General features: G+C 46.2%; 2 protein-coding genes across 9 annotated transcripts in view; both read left to right on the top strand.

Moving 5' to 3' along the window:
- The window catches only part of PSME4 (proteasome activator subunit 4), a 113,132-nt gene extending 110,316 nt beyond the window's left edge, over positions 1 to 2,816 (top strand). For 2 of the 4 annotated variants that reach the window (XM_061625711.1, XM_061625714.1), the window contains 2 exons: positions 209 to 347; positions 1,181 to 2,816. In XM_061625711.1, the coding sequence (XP_061481695.1) occupies positions 209 to 343 (135 nt within the window). In that variant the 3' untranslated portion in view covers positions 344 to 347; positions 1,181 to 2,816. The remainder of the gene's footprint in view (positions 1 to 208; positions 348 to 1,180) is intronic. The other 2 variants (XM_061625713.1, XM_061625712.1) reach the window with 2 other exon arrangements.
- A 6,258-nt stretch (positions 2,817 to 9,074) lies between these two features.
- Positions 9,075 to 16,562, top strand: GPR75 (G protein-coupled receptor 75). Of its 5 annotated transcripts, none has more exons than XM_061625707.1 (4): positions 9,075 to 9,183; positions 9,521 to 9,689; positions 10,643 to 10,766; positions 13,312 to 16,562. In XM_061625707.1, the coding sequence occupies exons 3-4, from the start codon at positions 10,751 to 10,753 to the stop codon at positions 15,039 to 15,041; spliced, it is 1,746 nt and encodes a 581-aa protein (XP_061481691.1). In that variant the 5' UTR covers positions 9,075 to 9,183; positions 9,521 to 9,689; positions 10,643 to 10,750; the 3' UTR covers positions 15,042 to 16,562. The 5 variants fall into 5 exon arrangements, with proteins under 5 accessions (XP_061481691.1, XP_061481692.1, XP_061481693.1 ...); XM_061625709.1 differs by lacking the exon at positions 9,075 to 9,183 and adding an exon at positions 11,830 to 12,005 and having other exon boundaries at positions 9,195 to 9,689; XM_061625708.1 differs by lacking the exon at positions 9,521 to 9,689.
- Positions 16,563 to 17,494: the final 932 nt, after the last annotated feature.

Genomic DNA, 17,494 nt, shown 5'->3' with positions numbered 1-17,494 from the left:
AGCTTCGCCAATGGTCAGAGATTATGGGAGTTGTAGTTCAACAACATCTGGGGACCCAAAGTTGAAGAACACTGATCCATAGCAGAGTCCTTGAAGGAAAATAAGAATCACGTGGCTTACAGCAATATCATGAACATTCTTGCCTCTACCAGCACAGGAAGACTTTTGTTGTCTGTTTAGATCTGTATCTCTGCTTCTCACCTCACAGATGACAGTAAAGAAAACTTTGTCCAATTTCCGGAGGACCCACCATGATAACTGGCAGGAGCACAAGCAACAATTCACTGATGACCAACTGGTTGTCCTTACTGACCTCTTGGTATCCCCATGCTATTATGCATAAGAAGGTGAGATTGTCTTGCGCAGTCTTGGGCTAATAAAAGCTTCTGTGGAAGGCTTTTCTAGATACCAGATGGGCTTAGCAGAAAGCCAGCTCTCAAACAGCATGACTTTAGACACGTTGAAATTAAACAATAAGGGAGTGGGGTAAACCAAGGCATTTTACAAGATTAAATTTGCCTCCATCTTGGATTTGTTTTCTGAAAGAGAGGGTGAAGCCAAGCTCCATTCAAGCCTAGTAGGGGCTTGTCATGTTTGTATTTCATGTTAGAATAGGGGTGGGGAACCTTTTTGACCTCGCAGGCCAGATAGTTGTCTGTCTCCACCTCTGCAGACCAACTTTTTAACAGATGAGCTGTTCAGCCCTGCTTTCTGCAGGGATTGTCTGTATGATCGAGTTCCCCATGAGGAACTCAGTCATACAGCTGATCCAGCTACATCTCAGGTGCGGGGCAGGTGGTCATTGTTTGGGAAAAACTGTTCCCCACCCCTTGTGCCGGTCAATATCTCTGGCAGAGCAGGATGGAGATTGCAGTTGACAGCAACCTGATAGTGATGAGCAATAGCAGCAATGAGGTATGACAATGGTCTTCATATGTTAACCCTCTTAATGAATGGCCACAGTTAAAACAGCCTCCCTCTACGTAGAATCCTGTAGTGGGATGCAAGGCAAAGGAGTAGCTGGCTAAGTTATTCCTTCCTTGGCAGTTGGGAAGAAGAAAAACAGAAGATTTTAGTGACAGTTTTTCCCCCTGCCAAATGCCATCTATAGCACAGATAATACATATCCTTGGTCTTGCAAAGCATAGTTCTGAACTGTTATTGCCCCCCCCCCTTACAGGTTCTCAGAAAAATAAGGACCTACTGCCATTTCTGCAAAAATAAAGGAAACTCAAAACTAATTTATTGTGTATAGAACCCTTTGGATTTGGTAACTCTGAGGCTTAATGCTGGAATCCTTTTTTTTCTTGAAGTGCATACAATAAGTCTCTATGGGAAGGACTCTGGACACAGGGGAGAAGGGCTGCAGCGGTGTGACAAGTCTTTATGTTTGAAGGGAGTGATCATGATTCCCCCCCCGTACTTTCATGTAAATTCCTTGCATTTTTAAAATTCCTTTGTGCAGTGGTTAATACAGCAACATATGTTCTTCACACCTTGGTTGTACAATACATACATGGACTTTCAAACCTATTCTCAACAATTTTACCTCTTCATCTGATCTGCCTGCAAGTGTGTGCATCTGTAAACTACTGCAGGCCACTCACTTGTAAGAGCAGGCCAAAAATGTTCCCCATATATATAAATATATATATTTAGATTTCTGCCCATTTCCAGCTCCCATGGAATACCAGGCTATGCATAACTTTGAGCTGGGTTCCTTTTTAAAGTCTTATCTTCTAAGCAAATATATTTCCCTCTATGGTTATGTAGATCTGAACAGCAGAGAGTCGTACTTTCTATAAGCCAGGTTTTTAAGTAAGATCCTCCATCCAGGTACTGACCCTCAATTTTTGCCTGCCTTTGTAAGTGGCAGTCTTGATTTTTTTCTCTCTCTCACTTTGGTAGAGCCCATGGACAGCCATGGCTCTCAGCTGTTGTTTTATTTCAGAGAACAAAGTGTATGTACATATGTTGATAGTGAGTGGCTAAAGACTTTTGAAATAGTCCCTGTTTGCTAGCCCCACATCTACCCATTCGCCCACCTCCTCTTCCTAGAATAAGTATGTAACTTGCATAAAAAACAGAAGTACTGTATCTCTCCCCACCCCCACCTTCCTTTTTCGTTCTGCAACTCTGGTGGTTTATTGGCTGGCTGTTTCGCGACATGTTCAATATGTGTTACATAGATGTAAAGGACTGTATAAATTGTAGAGGCACTGCACTGGCAAAGCACTGTACAGTTTGCAAAAAAATTTACATAATCCATTTGTGATATTTGCTTGTAAAGAATCACACTTTTAGGAGTTAATATAGTGCTTTCAGCTTTTGTATCTGATTCAATGCCAATTTCTTTTGATTTTTAATATTACCTCTCCCATTTATGAGGTCACTTTAGATTTCGGCTTGATTTTCATTTATATTTTTAGTGAATCTGTTGATTTTTACCATGTAATCCCTTCCACCACAACCCTCACTTTGGGAATGCAAGTAATGATATATTTTGGTGTGTGGTAAATTATAGAGTGCAAGAATCCCTCTCATGTTGGGGAAAAAATAATCTGAGAATTGTGTGTTTTTCATCTTTCTGCACATTCTGTACTTTTTCTTTGTAAAAACAGGAATACAATACAGTTTTCAATCATCTGCCTGCTGGGAAACCATACCAAGTTTTTAAAGCACAGCAGCGTAACCAGTACAGTATCTTCTGAGAGTCGATACACAGAAATAACTAATGTTATAGCATAGTGCCAAAACGTCTCCTCCTCTCAGTTGTGTACTTAGTTTAAATCAGAATAAATGAGTTGTTTGTAAAATCTGTGTGTGCGTGTGGTGTCTTATTTTTCATAGTAATTTTTTCCCAAGAGAAGCCCTTTCACCCAAGCATATGAGAGGAAAAGCTGTTAGCCTATAGTGGATCAGTTTAGCCCTGAGTCCAAAGACTAGCACCTACCTGCTTCCAGTAGTTCTGGTGAATCTCCTGGGGGTGGGAGGGGGAGGTGTTTTTCCCCTAGGATATGAGGAAACAGCTCCCACCTTGCAAAAGCTAGTGTTTGAGTTGAGCCTGAGAGGGACACAGTCTGGAGTTGTTTTTAAAGTGTTACACATAATTCATTACAGCCACAGCTTATGAATTTAAATATGTATCATGTAAGAATGACTCATGCAATTGAAGAGGAGCTTGGGCTTCAAATGTGGAATTAGTGCATCAGGGCTAAAGAGGCAGCCAAATTCCTTTTTAAAAAGAAAATATCCTCAAGGGGAAAAATGGTGCACAACTTGCTGCTGCTGTTTCCTTTCCCTGTGCTTAGTACAGAAATTTCATTTTGCTGCACCAGTTCTCTTGGGAGGATGCAGCTGAAAAGAGCAGGATGGCTTGTAGGCACAAGAAAAGGGTGATGTTGAACTGCACAGAGATCTCTCTATCTTAATTCATCCTCTTCATATCCCGAAGATAAGTCCTTCATTGTAATTATCCTTTCATATTGGGTGTGCCACATTCAGGAATAAAAGGGGCTTTGTGGAAGGTGTGTTCTATAGTCTTGTGGTTAGCTTTTTTCCTAGCTTTGCAGATCTGATATTTGTTGATGCTCTGGTATTATCGGAGTTCAAGTATTCCAGCCAGGGAAAAAGACACAGGGCGAAGAAGGACTAGCGGGGGCGTGGCTTGGGGAGAGGTCCGAGAGCCTGATGGAGATGCCTGGAGTCACAATTGTCTCCTAGGCCTGAGGTTCCCCACCCCGTTGTAAGAGCTTTGGTGGGTTCCCTTACCTTTCTCTCGGTGCGTTGCTGTAAGAAGTTGGGGAAGTCACTTGTTCTTCATCAGACAAAAGAGACTGTCTTCTTTCTGACCATTTCATTTCTCCCTGTGGCAGCACAGGGTGTTCATCTGATTTTTGATTTATTTATTATTCATCCATTTATTTATTAAATATATATCCTGCCTTTCCTCCCAGAAGGAGCCCAGGGTGGCAAATAACACTAAAAGCACACTTAAAACATCTTAAAACATCTTTAAGAATTTATTAAAACAAAACATCTTAAAAACATCTTCTAAAAAACATCTTTAAAAACATCTTTAAAAAGCAATTCCAAAACAGACGCAGACTGGGGTAAGGTCTCTACTTAAAAGGCTTGTTGAAAGAGGAAGGTCTTCAATAGGCGCCACAAAGATAAAAGACAGCACCTGTCTAATATTTTAAGGGGAGGGAATTCCAAAGGGTAGGTGCCACAATACTAAAGGTCCACTTCCTATGTTGTGCAGAATGGACCACCTGATAATCTGGTATCTGCAGGAGGCCCTCACCTGCAGAGCACAGAGATCGACTGAGTTTATAAGGGGTAAGATGGTCTTTCAGGTATCCTGGTCCCAAGCTTTGTACACCAAAACCAGAACCTTGAACAGTAGCTAATGGGCAGCCAGTGCAATTCTTTAAGTGGTGGGGTAATACGTTGGTGATACCCTACCCCAGTGAGCAGTTGTGCTGCCGCATTTTCCACCATCTGCAGCTTCCAGGCCATCCTCAAAAGCAGGCCCACATAGAGCTCATTACAGTAATCCGGCCTGGAGGTTACTGTCATGAACCTGCATATGTTCATGAGTTATTAAAATCCATAAAGGGAACATCTTGGTTCAAGCAAAGAATTCTGGGTGTTTAAATGTTAAGAAAGACAGGCCTCTGATAGAATCCCACTTAGGTTTCGGTTTCCAGCTGAGGACGGTTAAGAAGAAGCCTAAACAGAAACACCTGGCTATCTGTGCTGATTAACAAGTGCCTGGCACCCAAGGTCATTCTTGGCCTGTACAGTGAAACACCGGTTGGGAGGGGGGGCTGGAAGGCGCAAAAGTGTGAGAAACATCCAGAAGGGGGTTACATCAGACATTTTCTGATTGGTTCCTGAATCCTGGACTGTTAGGATTTTTTCCCTTAAGTATAGGGCTGGGGACCCATAGCCTTTGTTCTCTGCTGCCTTGGTTCCAGAGTTCCATTCTTTTCTGCTTTATGGTTCCATGGTGTTGCCTATGGGAGGTAACCTATGCCTGGTTCCATTGCTTTGTGGTTAACATCATTCTCTCTTAGGAGAGATGCCACTTCAACCATCTACCTCATGTGTAAGTATTAGGTTAGAAAAGGTTATTTTCCTGTTGTGTGTATGAATTCTCTTGTATGTACCTAAACCCCTGTTTGGGTGTATGGTCTTAAAGGATTACTTGCTGCTACATATATTGATGTGCACTTATCTATTTTAATAAAGCTACTTCTATTTAACCTGGTGTGTTCATTGAGAGAAATGGTGGTTCTGAATTCAGCACCTTGACCATTCTCAGTCACGCAACTACCAAAGAGGGAAAAAGAAGTTAAAAGCTTAAATTCTATTTTGCGGGTTTTACCAGAGGTTTCCTGACAAGGAGTGTAAGTTTGGCTCTTGTCTTTTTGGACCTTGGTTTACCTAGTGTCTGGGCTCAGAGATCCCCTGACTCTGAGTGGTACCAGTAAAAGGGGTGGTGGCAGCCTACCTTCTACCTTGCAGGGTTGTTGTGAGCGTACACAGCCTTGGCAAGGAGAAATTGGTATTTTTGGTTCCAGATCAATTACCCTAAGGGTGGGAATTGGGTCTGACGCATGATCCTTGTGCCTTGACGGCTGGGATTCATGACAGTTACCAGTGCATGGACAACAGTGGTCAGGCTATCCCGCACCAGAAACGGACACAGCTGTCTTACCAGCCGAAGCTGGTAAAAGGCACTCCTAGCCAGTGAGGTCACCTGGGCCTCTAGCGACAAAGATGAATCCAGACAACCAACCCACTCTTTTAGGTGGAGTGTGACCCCGTTCAAAGAAGGGAATTGACCAGTTATTCCCAACCTGGGAACCACCAACCCCAGTGCCTTCATCTTGCTGGGATTCAGAGTCAGTTGACTGGCCCTCATCCAGCCCTCCACTGAGTCCATGCACTGGTCGGGCTTGCTCATGATTCAGATGTTACAGAGAAATAGAGCTGAGTTTCATCAGTGTACTGATGACACCTTGTCCCAAATCTGATGACTGCTCCCAAAGACTTCATATAGATGTTAAGCAGCATTGGGGGCAAGTAGGTACCCTGTGGCACCGCACAGTGCCATGATTCAATGATGCACACATGGTTGAGGAACTTTAAAAAATGAAGCTACAGAAAGCCTCTACCATGATAAAGATCCACTGCCATATCCAAGACAATATGATTCTAGTGTAACATCCCTCTCCCCCCCCCTTTAAAAACAGCTGGGCATGCCCCTTTGCTTCCAAGGACCTTTCCTCTGATCCAAATGTTCTTGGGCTAATGAAATCATGATGCAGGTTGGACTTGTGGTCAAGGATTCTAGCTGGAACATCTTACTACCATGAACGTGGCTACAGAATGTGTAACATTGCCTTCCTTGGCCATGTGGGTTTGCTGCTTTTCTTCTTCCCTGCCCCTCGCTTTTCCACTGTGTCTTTTTAAATCTTTGTCTACCATCTAGGAACCTTTGGCACTTTATACATTGGGTACAGGGAACCTTTGTTTCTCCAGATGTTCTGAACTACAACACCCATCATCCTTGGTCATTGGCTGTGCTTGCTGGGGCTAATGGGAGTTTTAGTTCAGTAACATCTGGAGGGCCAGCGGTTTCCCACACCTGTTATAAATGCTAAACAATCATTTTCATTCATTCACTGGCGATCACTCGTGGCCGAGTAAGATTGTCTTCCAGGGTAAGGTCTTTAACAGTGGGTCCGTAAGTGACTGTGGAGGCCAATTCTGGATCCACACAGCCTCCCACAGTGCTGTGCTATCTAAGGTATCAAGGCAGGGCAACTGCCTTCTTGCATCATTGTAAGGCTGATGGATAGACTCCAGCACTCGTGGAGTTTCTAACTCAGCCAATCCATGGCTTCACTGAATCCCATTTTCCAGATGCGGTTGCTTGCTTCTGCTCACTTGGCCCTGCTTTATACTTCCTATCTAATCATGGGGCTATAGGGCCTCTTTAACTGCACCCTCTGTCTACCTTTTCTTTTTTTTCTTTTTCAAATATTTCTATCCTGCCCTTCTACCCTATAATAGGGCACTCAGGGCAGCTTACAAAAATAAAATCACAAAAACATTAAAATAAATTAAAATACAATTAAAATACAATATATATATATATATTGACATATATAGAGAAATGGCATATGGTTGAGTGAGAGACCAAAATGAGATGAAATTAGCTGTTCAGCCCCTTCCTATTCTACTCAACGCGGCATGAGCCAAAACTTAGCCAGCCTGGAAATTTTCCACTTACAGACATGAGCCTTTTATACTCGTCCAATCGCTGCTCGTTCGAGGCAATGAAGAGGCCTCCATTCTTGCCTCTCCATTGTACAGACCTTTTAATCCATGACTGTGTTTGCATGTCATGCTAAACCTTAGTACAGAACGTGAAAGGTCAGGAACGAACCATCATGAGTGGGGTTTACATGATTCCCTTCCTCCATCTCAGTGGAGATGTTTGGAATCTTTCACTTCTGCTTAACCGTGATTTGTCGTGCCATCCAACCCAACTATGTCTGGTTAAAATTAACTATGGTTAGTTTCAAATAAGTCAAATTTAAACCATTGTTATTAAAGCTGGTTTGTTTAATCATAGTTAAGACTAAGTGCTGAGTCCAGATGACATGGTAAGCTTTATGTTCCATATTACAGTACATGCAGGGTCCCTATCCATGGTCAAGGTGTGCTGCATTCTGTTGTGCTCATGCATTGTATATGGCTATATGTGCAGTGTGTGGTTGTGTCCTTTTCAGCAAACGTGATATGTGAGGTTTTGCTGATATGAGGTGGGAAACTGAGGCAAGTAATTTATGCAGCTGTGTGCAAGACTGTGCTTGACTATAAGATCTCTGTTTTCAACCAAGAATCATGGCCTGAGTGAGTGGAGCTTACTTGTAAGTAGAATGTATAAGATTGCTGTGTTGGTTGGATTTCAGTGTACCTATCCTAGAACAGCTGCCATTCTGCAATTCAATTATAATCAGCAACTTGTTACCATGTTTGAATGATCATAGAATAGTAGAATTGGAAGGGGCCTATAAGGCCATCAAATCCAATCTCCTGCTCAATGCAAGAATCCAATTTAAAGCATACATGACAGGTGATGTTTATGAAAAGGAAGGCAAAGAAGGCAACATGGGCACTAGCCAGTTGCTGATACCTGTAATGGGCATCCCCCTACTTCCTCTCCTTCCAGCCCAGCACTTGGGGATGTGAAGCCCACCTTTATATTGTGCCCCTGACCTAGCATTCTGGGGCATTGGAGTGCTACCCTTTCAGCCAAGGAAGCTTACCTGAGACCACTTTGCTTAGGGCCCTATCAAACCTGGAGATGGCCCTGCAGTTTGACTTTGGATGCCTTGGGCTAGGTGGACCCCATATCTAAATAGCGCTAGTGTGCATATATATGTGTGTGTGTACACACAGCAGTGGTGACTGGTGACTGCATATCAGCGAGGTAGCAGGATTTCGATTCAGCACCTTGGCCAGCTCCTCGAAACCTCGGACGAAACCCCAGAGCAGATTCTGTTGGCAAGTAAAAAGTTCCTAAGAGTATTTTTCCATGGCAGAGTTACAAGGCCAAGTAGCTCACAAGGCTGGAGTGGACGTGCACTCCTCAAGGACACGTTGCCAGGACAACCAGCTGTCTTATCATTATATAGCTGGAAACTCAAACTGGCAGGGTGTGGGGGTCAAGGAGTTTGTTAGTAGAGAAAGAGCTTGTAATTGTATCCTAAAACTTTTCATGTCAGTAAAGTGACTCTTAAAAACCTATGACTTGTCTGGCTGAGTGATTCAACTGGGATCTAGCCTGTCACTATTCTGTTCTACATCCTGGGCATCTGCTTGTGCCCGATCCAACATACAACAGATTCCGCTTCTCCACTGGCATGGAGCCACTGGCACACACTCTACATTTTCAAAAGGCATCGCGAACATCTCCCACAAATGCCGACAAATAATTGGGGGGGGGAGAGAGAATATGGGCGGTGCTTTTATAGGGACCACTGGCAGAAAACGTTTGGTATGTAAGGGCGACTGGAGTACCTCAGCTGCCTGCGTGTGGCGAGTGTGTCGCCGCATGGAGAGCAGCCTGAAGCGTTTCTGTGCAAAGCGATGGTTCTCCTGGTAAGTTTTTTTTTGGGGGGGGGAGGGGAAGAAAAACGGAAAAGAGAATAAAAAGAGCGGCTGTGCAGCTGTGGCCCGTCACGCACACGGCAGCTAAGGGCGCGCGCGCGGATTTTGAGACGCGGTGGAGCGCGCTGCGTGGGGTGGGCGCGAACGGTGGCGTTGGTCCACGGTGCCTGCGCGCTGGTTAGGGAGCGGGAGAGCTCTTTCAGCGAGCCGCTGCGCAGTGCGCCCTCCAGCGCGCCTGCCCGCCCGCCAGTGGGTGCGGGGTCCCCCGCGCCGGCAACAGCCCCGCGCCCTCCCCTTCTCCATCTCTTCTCCCCCCCCAATGCCCAAGCGAGGTCGAGTCGCTCCCGCGCGACGGCGATGACTCCAGCCTTGGCCAGCCGCCGCCAGAGCTGCCCCCCGCCCGGCCTGGCTGGGGTATGCTCCCCGGTCCCCGCTCTCTGCGCGCGGATGCGGGAGGCGAGCGGCGCCAGCTGCCTCCACGACGGAGCCGGGGCTTGGTAAGAAGGAGGGGCTGCTTGGGCTCGGTCGGGGGAGGGCTGTGGGGTCACCTCCAACGCTGAGGGCGGGCGGTCGAGCGAGCAAGGGAGGGCCTCGGCCTCAGCGCGCACCTGCGGCCGCTCCTCAAGCCCCGTCGGCACTCGCAGGCCCGCCCTGCGCTCCTCTTCCCTCTCGGCGTGGCACGACAGGCTGAGGCTTCCTCGAGGGGGCTGTGGAAAACCTGGCTGCTTGGCTCCTAACCACAGCCAAGCCCGGAGGGGAAGAAAGGGCGTGGGCCGCGATGTGCAGCGATTGTCGCTTTCCGCTAAGAAGGGGAGCGAGCGGTGGTGGAAGGGGGAAGCCAGGGCCCTGGTGGCGGGCCAGGGGAACGAGGGAACCAAAGAGGAGCCCTGCCGGATCAGGCTAGGGGCCCGTCTGGTCCAGCATCCTGTTCTCACGGTGGCCGACCGGATGGCCCTGGGCATTCGCTCCCAACTTGGCGGCCTTTAAAAGGGGATTAGGCAAATTCCTGGAGGAGAAGCCTATCGATGACTACTAGACACGGTGGCCGTGTTCTACCCCCGTCGTCGAAGGCAGGATTCCTCTCCATGCCAGTTTCTGGGAATCACAAGTGGAGAGAGTGGTCTTGCATCCATGCCCTGCTTTTGGGCTTCCCGTTGGCATCCGATTGGCCATCATGAGACCAGGATGCTGGACCTGAGGGGCCTTCGGACTGATCCGGTAGGGCTCTGATTGTGCACTTCAGTTATTATTTATTAAATTTCTATCCCGCCCTAGTTCCAAAGGAATCCAGGTTCTGAGCAGCAGGAATTGGGAAGCTCTCTAGGGGCAGCCTTCTGCAATGTACTGTGCATCAGGTTGCGGAAGGCTGTCCCTAGAGAAAGTATTTGGGATGGAGCTCCATCCAGGTTTCTAGGTAACAGATGGGAAGCTGCCTTTTGTCACTTCTTAGTTGCAGATGCCAAGAAACGAAACCTGCATGAAAACTATGCCTTTTAATACCAATATTAATACAATATCGGAGACGGCTTGAGTGCAGATGGAGACAAACTCCTAGTGGATGCAATTATACACTGGTAAGTGCCTATGGTAAGCTGTATTTAGGGGCAGTGAGGGCAGCAAAAAAAAGAATATTTTGCCACCACTATCAAATCATCAATCTGCCGCCCAGCGGAGCTCTTCAGAATTGTCCGGGGGCTATTACACTCTGGCCCCAGGGACATGGTAGAACCATCTGAGGCCCACTGTAATGAATTTGCTAGGCACTTCTGGGATAAAATCTTTAGCATCCGCCAGGACTTAGACTCCAGTGTTACAGCAGGTGAATCAAGCGAGGTATCCAGAGCACAGCCTTGTCCTGATTCTTGGATGAGTTTCAGTTGGTGCAGCTTGAGGACGTTGACAAGGTGCTTGGACAGGTTCATGCAACCACTTATGTGCTGGATCCTTGCCCTTCTTGGCTAATAAAAGCTAGCAGCGATGGAACAGCCGGCTGGACCAGGGAAGTGATTAATACCTCTCTGCAAGAGGGGGTGGTCCCTGGCTGCCTGAAGGGAGTGGTAGTGAGACCTCTCCTGAAGAGACACTCCCTGGACCCAGAAAATTGTAATAATTATAGGCCAGTGATAAATGTTCCATTCCTGGGCAAGGTCCTTGAATGAGTGGTTGCGGGCCAGCTCCAGACCCTCTTGGATGAGACCGATTATCTGGATCCATTTCAGTCGGGTTTCAGGCCTGGTTTTGGCATGGAAACAGCCTTGGTCACCTTGTATGATGACCTCTATCAGGAGAGAGACAGGGGGAGTGTGACTCTGTTGATTCTCCTTGATCTCTCAGCGGCTTTCGATACCATCGACCATGGTATCCTTCTGGGGAGACTAGCTGAGTTGAGAGTGGGAGGTACTGCATTGCGGTGGTTCCACTCCTACTTGACAGGTCGCCTCCAGAAGGTGGTGCTTGGGAAACATTGCTCGGCACCCTGGACTCTCCAGTATGGGGTTCTGCAGGGGTCAGTTTTGTCCCCTATGCTGTTCAACATCTATATGAAACTGTTGGGTGCGGTCATCCGGAGTTTTGGGGTGCGTTGCCATCAGTATGCTGATGACATACAGCTCTAACTCTCCTTTTCATCTTCTTCAGGTGAGGCTGTCAATGTGCTGAACTGGTGCCTGACTGTGAAAATGGACTGAATGAGGGCTAATAAACTGAGGCTCAATCCAGACAAGACTGAGATGCTGTTAGTGGGTGGTTCTTCTGACCAGATGGTGGATGTCCAACCTGTCCTGGATGGGGTTGCACTCCCCCTGAAGGAGCAGGTTCGTAGCTTGGGGGTTCTCCTAGAACCATCTCTGTCACTTGAGGCTCAGGTAGCGTCAGTGGCACGGAGTGCCTTCTACCAACTTTGGTTGGTGGCCCAACTACGTTCCTATCTGGACAGGGATAACCTGGCTTCAGTTGTCCATGCTCTGGTAACCTCCAAGTTAGATTACTGCAATGCACTCTTCGTGGGACTGCCTTTGAAGAAGGTTCAGAATCTGCAGCTTGTGCAATATGCAGCGGCCAGATTGGTAACAGGGACCAGACGGTTTGAACATATAAAACCGATTCTGGCCCGCTTGCATTGGCTGCCTGTATGTTTCCGAGCTCGATTCAAGTGCTGGTTTTAACCTATAAAGCCTTACACGGCTTGGGACCACAATACCAGATGGAACGCCTCTCCCGACATGAACCCACCCGTACACTACGCTCAACATCTAAGGCCCTCCTCTGGGTGCCCCCTCCGAGGGAAGCTGGGAGTCTGGCAACAAGGGAGAGGGCCTTCTCAGTGGTGGCCCCCAAATTATGGAATGATTTCTCTGACGAGGTGCACCTGGCACCAACACTGTTATCTTTTCGGTGCCAGGTCAAGAGTTTCCTCTTCTCCCAGGCATTTCAGCATGTGTTTTTAAATTTGTATATTTGTTTTTAATTTTTTTAATTGTTGTAAACCGCCCAGAGCGCTTCGGCTATGGGGCAGTATATAAATGTAATAAATAAAATAAATAAATAATAAGCTGTACGTCCTTTTTGTCCCCCCCTCACCCCAAATTAAGAGTCAAAAATCTAAGGCTAAACTTTCATCAGTTGATTTTGACCATGTATGATTCCATTTATTTAGCAAGAGTTATCTACCACTTCCTTAAAAAAAAAAGTTTTACATAATACAAAATATTTTTTTTAAAGTGATAAATGCAGACTTTAAAAATAGCAAGTAATGAAATTATCAAATATAGATAACACCAACTGTTGTAAAATCATGATTTTGGATAAAATAAAAGCCAGCCTGCAATAGTCAGAAAATCTATGTGAAATGTTTCTCAGTATTTTATATCAACAAACCCTGTGTGTTTTTGTGTGTGTTAAACCAGGGACTGAGAACTCATCACTTTTCACTAAGGTTGCTCTAAACTTTCTCTTGCTGATTTAAGGGCTACCTTGCAGTAATAGAGTTGGCAGACATGGCTTCGTCTTCATAGTGTGTCACAGCTATAGATACATGGGGGAGACTTTTAAGGCCAGATAGTAGCTATCTAATGCCTGTTTACTTACATTTGGTTTGGGTGTGTGTGCTTATACAAACAGGCTTCACCCACCATGGTCCTCAAGCTTCTGATGTGAGGCGCTTGATTTTGAAGTGCCAGAACCGCAGAGTGTTACTTCCTGTGAGGATGAACCTGACTGATTGGGCTGAGGCAAAGTGGACGGATCGCTCCAATTCCTCGGCACAGCTGCCTCCACACTCTTGGGGCAGCAACAACACCTTTACCTTCCAAGAAGATCTCCAAGAGATTATCCACACAGCCACCTTGGTCACGTGTACCTTCCTGTTAGCCATCATCTTTTCCTTGGGTTCCTATGGCAACCTCATTGTCTTCTTGTCCTTCTTCGACCCAGCCTTCCGGAAGTTCCGGACCAACTTTGATTTCATGATCCTCAACCTGTCCTTCTGCGACCTCTTCATCTGTGGAGTGACTGCCCCCATGTTCACCTTCGCCCTCTTCCTAGATTCCGCAGCTGGCATCCCTGATGCTTTCTGCTTCACCTTCCACCTTACCAGTTCCGGCTTCATCATCATGTCCCTCAAGACCGTGGCTGTTATCGCCCTTCACCGGCTCCGCATGGTGTTGGGGAAGCAGCCCAACCGGACTGCCTCTTTCCCTTGCACTCTCTTGCTCACCTTGGTCTTGTGGGCCACGAGCTTCACCCTGGCCACGCTGGCCACCATGAGGACACAAAAATCCCGTCTCTGCCTTCCCATCTCCAGCCTAGTCAGTGGCGAGGGAAAGATCATCCCTTACTTGTACGTTATTGACTTCATTTGCTGTGTGGCGGTGGTGTCGGTCTCTTACATCATGATTGCCCAGGCCTTAAAAAAAAATGCCCAAGTGCGGAAATGTCCTCCCGTCATCACAGTGGATGCATCCAGGCCTCAGCCTTTAATTGGACCACTTGCTGCTGGGTGCACTGATGGGGTGCAGTGCGCTGTGCCTGCTCTTTACAGAAACCAACACTACAACAAGCTGCAGCACATCCAAACCCATGCCTACACAAAGAGCCTCAGCCAGCTGTCTGCACCTGCAGCTGGCAGATTCCAGCTGGTGTCCACGATGAACTTGTCTGCAGCCAAGGACTCTAAAGCCGTGGTGACGTGCATCGTCATTGTCCTTTCTGTTTTAGTTTGCTGCCTGCCACTGGGCATTTCTTTGGTGCAAGATGTTTTGTCTAGGAACAGTGGCTTTATTCTCTACCAGTTTGAACTGTGTGGATTTACGCTCATTTTTTTCAAGTCTGGATTAAACCCTTTTATATATTCCCGCAACAGTGCAGGGCTAAGGAGGAGGGTCCTTTGGTGCCTCCAGTACTTAGCCCTTGTCTTTTTCTGCTGCAAGCAGAAAACCAGACTTCGCGCTGTGGGCAAAGGGAGCTTGGAGGCCAATCGAAACAAGTCGTCCCATCACGAGACTAACTCGGCTTATATGCTGTCTTCGAAGCCTCAGAAAAAGTTTGTGGACCAAGCGTGTGGCCCTAGCCACTCTAAAGAAAGTGTGCTGAGCCCTAAGGGGTCTGCCAGCCATCAGCATTACGGAGGCCAGAGCAGCTCCACCCCCATGAACACCCGCATTGAGCCTTATTATAGCATCTATAATAGCTGCCCTTCCCAAGAAGCGAGTACTCCCAATAGCCTGCAGCCCACAAACTCTCCGTTTGGATTTGCCCAGTCTTACATTGCCATGCACTATCACACAACTAATGACCTAGTGCGGGATTTTGACAGTACCTCTGCTAAGCAGATACCGGTTCCCTCGGTGTAGCTGGTGGGAGCTGAGAGTCTAATGTTCTACCACAGTGGTGGCCAACCTTTTCTTGGCAAGTATGCCCCAAGTCATCCAAAGTATGATATTGTGCTACTCTTCACGTGCACTCTGGCAGGGATAGCCAACGTGGTGCACTCCAGATGTTGTTGGACTACAGCTCCCATCAACCACAGCCAGCTTGGCCGGTAGTCAGGGATGATGGGAGTTGGAGGCCAGCAGCATCTGCAAGTCACCATATTGGCTACCCTTATACTGCAGTACGCCTTTAAAATCCTCATGCTCTGCGGTGGCTTTGCTGTTAGTCTGCTGAGCAGCCGACACACAAGAAGGCAGGATTGCATGTCTAACTTTGTGCCACAGTCAGGCTTTCAAGCTCTCCGGTCCTGGTCTAGGCATTTCACTCAGTGGGTATTACACTCGAAAGTATATTTTGCCCCCTGAATTCCAGCATATATAATTTTTTTGTCAAAATGCTGCCCATCATAAATCACCAATTAGAAGCTCTGCTTCAGAACTGAACTAGGTATTGTTGTACTGTTTCTGTGGTATCCTCTTGAAAGCGCACAATTCAAGCATTAACAAAGAAGTTTGCTTTCTAATGGTTTCTACTCCGAATTGTATATATTATTGGTTTCATGTGGAACTTTTTTTAAAAAAGGGCTGGCAATAAATGTTGGTGGTAAAGCATGTGCACTGGCAACTTCTCCCCGAAACTAGGATTGGGCTCAAGGTTGAGAGGGATCTCAGCAAAGTGTCATGCTGTGCACACACACGCACACACAGAGTCAGTGAGCTCCCACTGTTCTGGGGCCCCTTTTAATCTCCACCCCCCAAAAAATTATTTACTATTTGCCACAGTGCATTGCGAGTAGAGATGTAAAGGCTCAGAAAAAAACCCAGAAAAATATGGATTTTTTCCCCTCTTCATTTTTTCCATTTCTTCACATCTCTAATTGTGAGGCAAAAACATGGCCGCAGTTACAAAAATGGGAAATACCTGTGTGTGTGTGTAGGCAGTGACCATATTGTTTTCTCCCCACAAACCCTGGGCACCTCAACTTCTGGGACGTGGGAAGGGGGAAACCAAGATGGTGGCTAGAAGCTGCTGAACACTGAAGCATCGGGGGAGGGAGTGAAGAATTATTTTTTTAAAAAATTAAAAGGTGGCCCAGGGCAATTGTTAGAAGATGGGTCCCTGAGAGTGCTAGGCCTATAACTTCCTTCAAGGACACCTTGTACTGAAGCTTCTTTTGTCCCCAACGGTTAGATAATCTGTCAGGACCAGATTTTGTTTTACTGTTAGTTTTTGTTGTTTTGAAAGAATTTCGAATGCAAAATGAATTGGGAGAAAGTTTATAGAAGGCACTTTTAAATGCTAATTTATAGAGGAAACAAATGCAGTGTTTTCATATGAATATAGTATGGTTGTTAAGGAACTGAAACGAGCCCATGCAATCCCATGTTCTCAGATAGATTCTCCTTTCTATATCAGCTTTATAGATAAATTATTCAAAGTTACTAGTCTGCAACATTTTTTATTAAGACAGTTTTTCTAAAACTGTAAGACATTTGGATGTGTGAATGATGTGAAAGGCAAACATGCTTCCACTTTTTGCCACGGGCAACCAAGCAAATGGCTATCTACAAGCCCATTTTCTGTCTCTTCCCCTCCCCTACCTAATACAGACTAGTTCTCATAATCCAGATAGCAGTGTAACAAAAGCTAGAGGACAAACAACAAACTAGTTTACTCATGTGAGAGGGGCCTGCTAGAAGGGGAACTTTATTTTAGTGCTAGAAAACCCAGGATGAGGTCAAGAAAGTCCATTGCGCTATACAATGAAGATGAGAAGTGCAGGCTTTTTTGGGAAGAGTGGAAAATGTATAATAGAATTTATACATCCAAAGGTGTTGTAAGGTTTACTGAGATGATGTGAAGTAGATCAGAATGATTATTTCCATACTGCAGTTTAGAAGGCCCAGCCTCTAAGAGGTCTTCTGTATCTTTAAAAGTTGTGCAGGGGGAAGGGAGAATTCTACCTTGTGGTTTTTCCCATTACAATGTTGCAAGAACACCTGCAGCTGGCTGAATTGTCTCTTCTCTTAAAGAAACAGAATCATTCTCAGGCCCTGAGCCTGGCAACCGTAGCAGGCGTATCTAGTGGTTTGTTTGTGACAGAGGTAAAATATGAACCACAGTTTCTTGGTTCGTTGCACAGTCTCTTTAGTCATTATTTTACACTGAGTCAAATAGGATGATCACTGCTGGCTCAACCAAAATTGGGGTAGGAGGATGTTTTGGAGATAAAAAAAAGGCCTACAAAATGAGCTTGCCCTGTTAGTAATGATAATGGGGGAGGGGCTGTGAATCTGGGCGAAAAGCTCTTGTTCAGAACAGGCCTGGAAGTGTTGCCTTACTCTGCTTTGGCTTTGTGATGCCATCTTGTAGC

Source organism: Rhineura floridana, chromosome 4 (assembly GCF_030035675.1).
Source record: "Rhineura floridana isolate rRhiFlo1 chromosome 4, rRhiFlo1.hap2, whole genome shotgun sequence".
In the NCBI taxonomy this organism is placed as follows: Eukaryota; Metazoa; Chordata; class Lepidosauria; order Squamata; family Rhineuridae; genus Rhineura; species Rhineura floridana.
The sequence above is the reverse complement of the archived record's forward strand: the minus strand, read 5'-3'. Positions and strand labels throughout refer to the sequence as shown.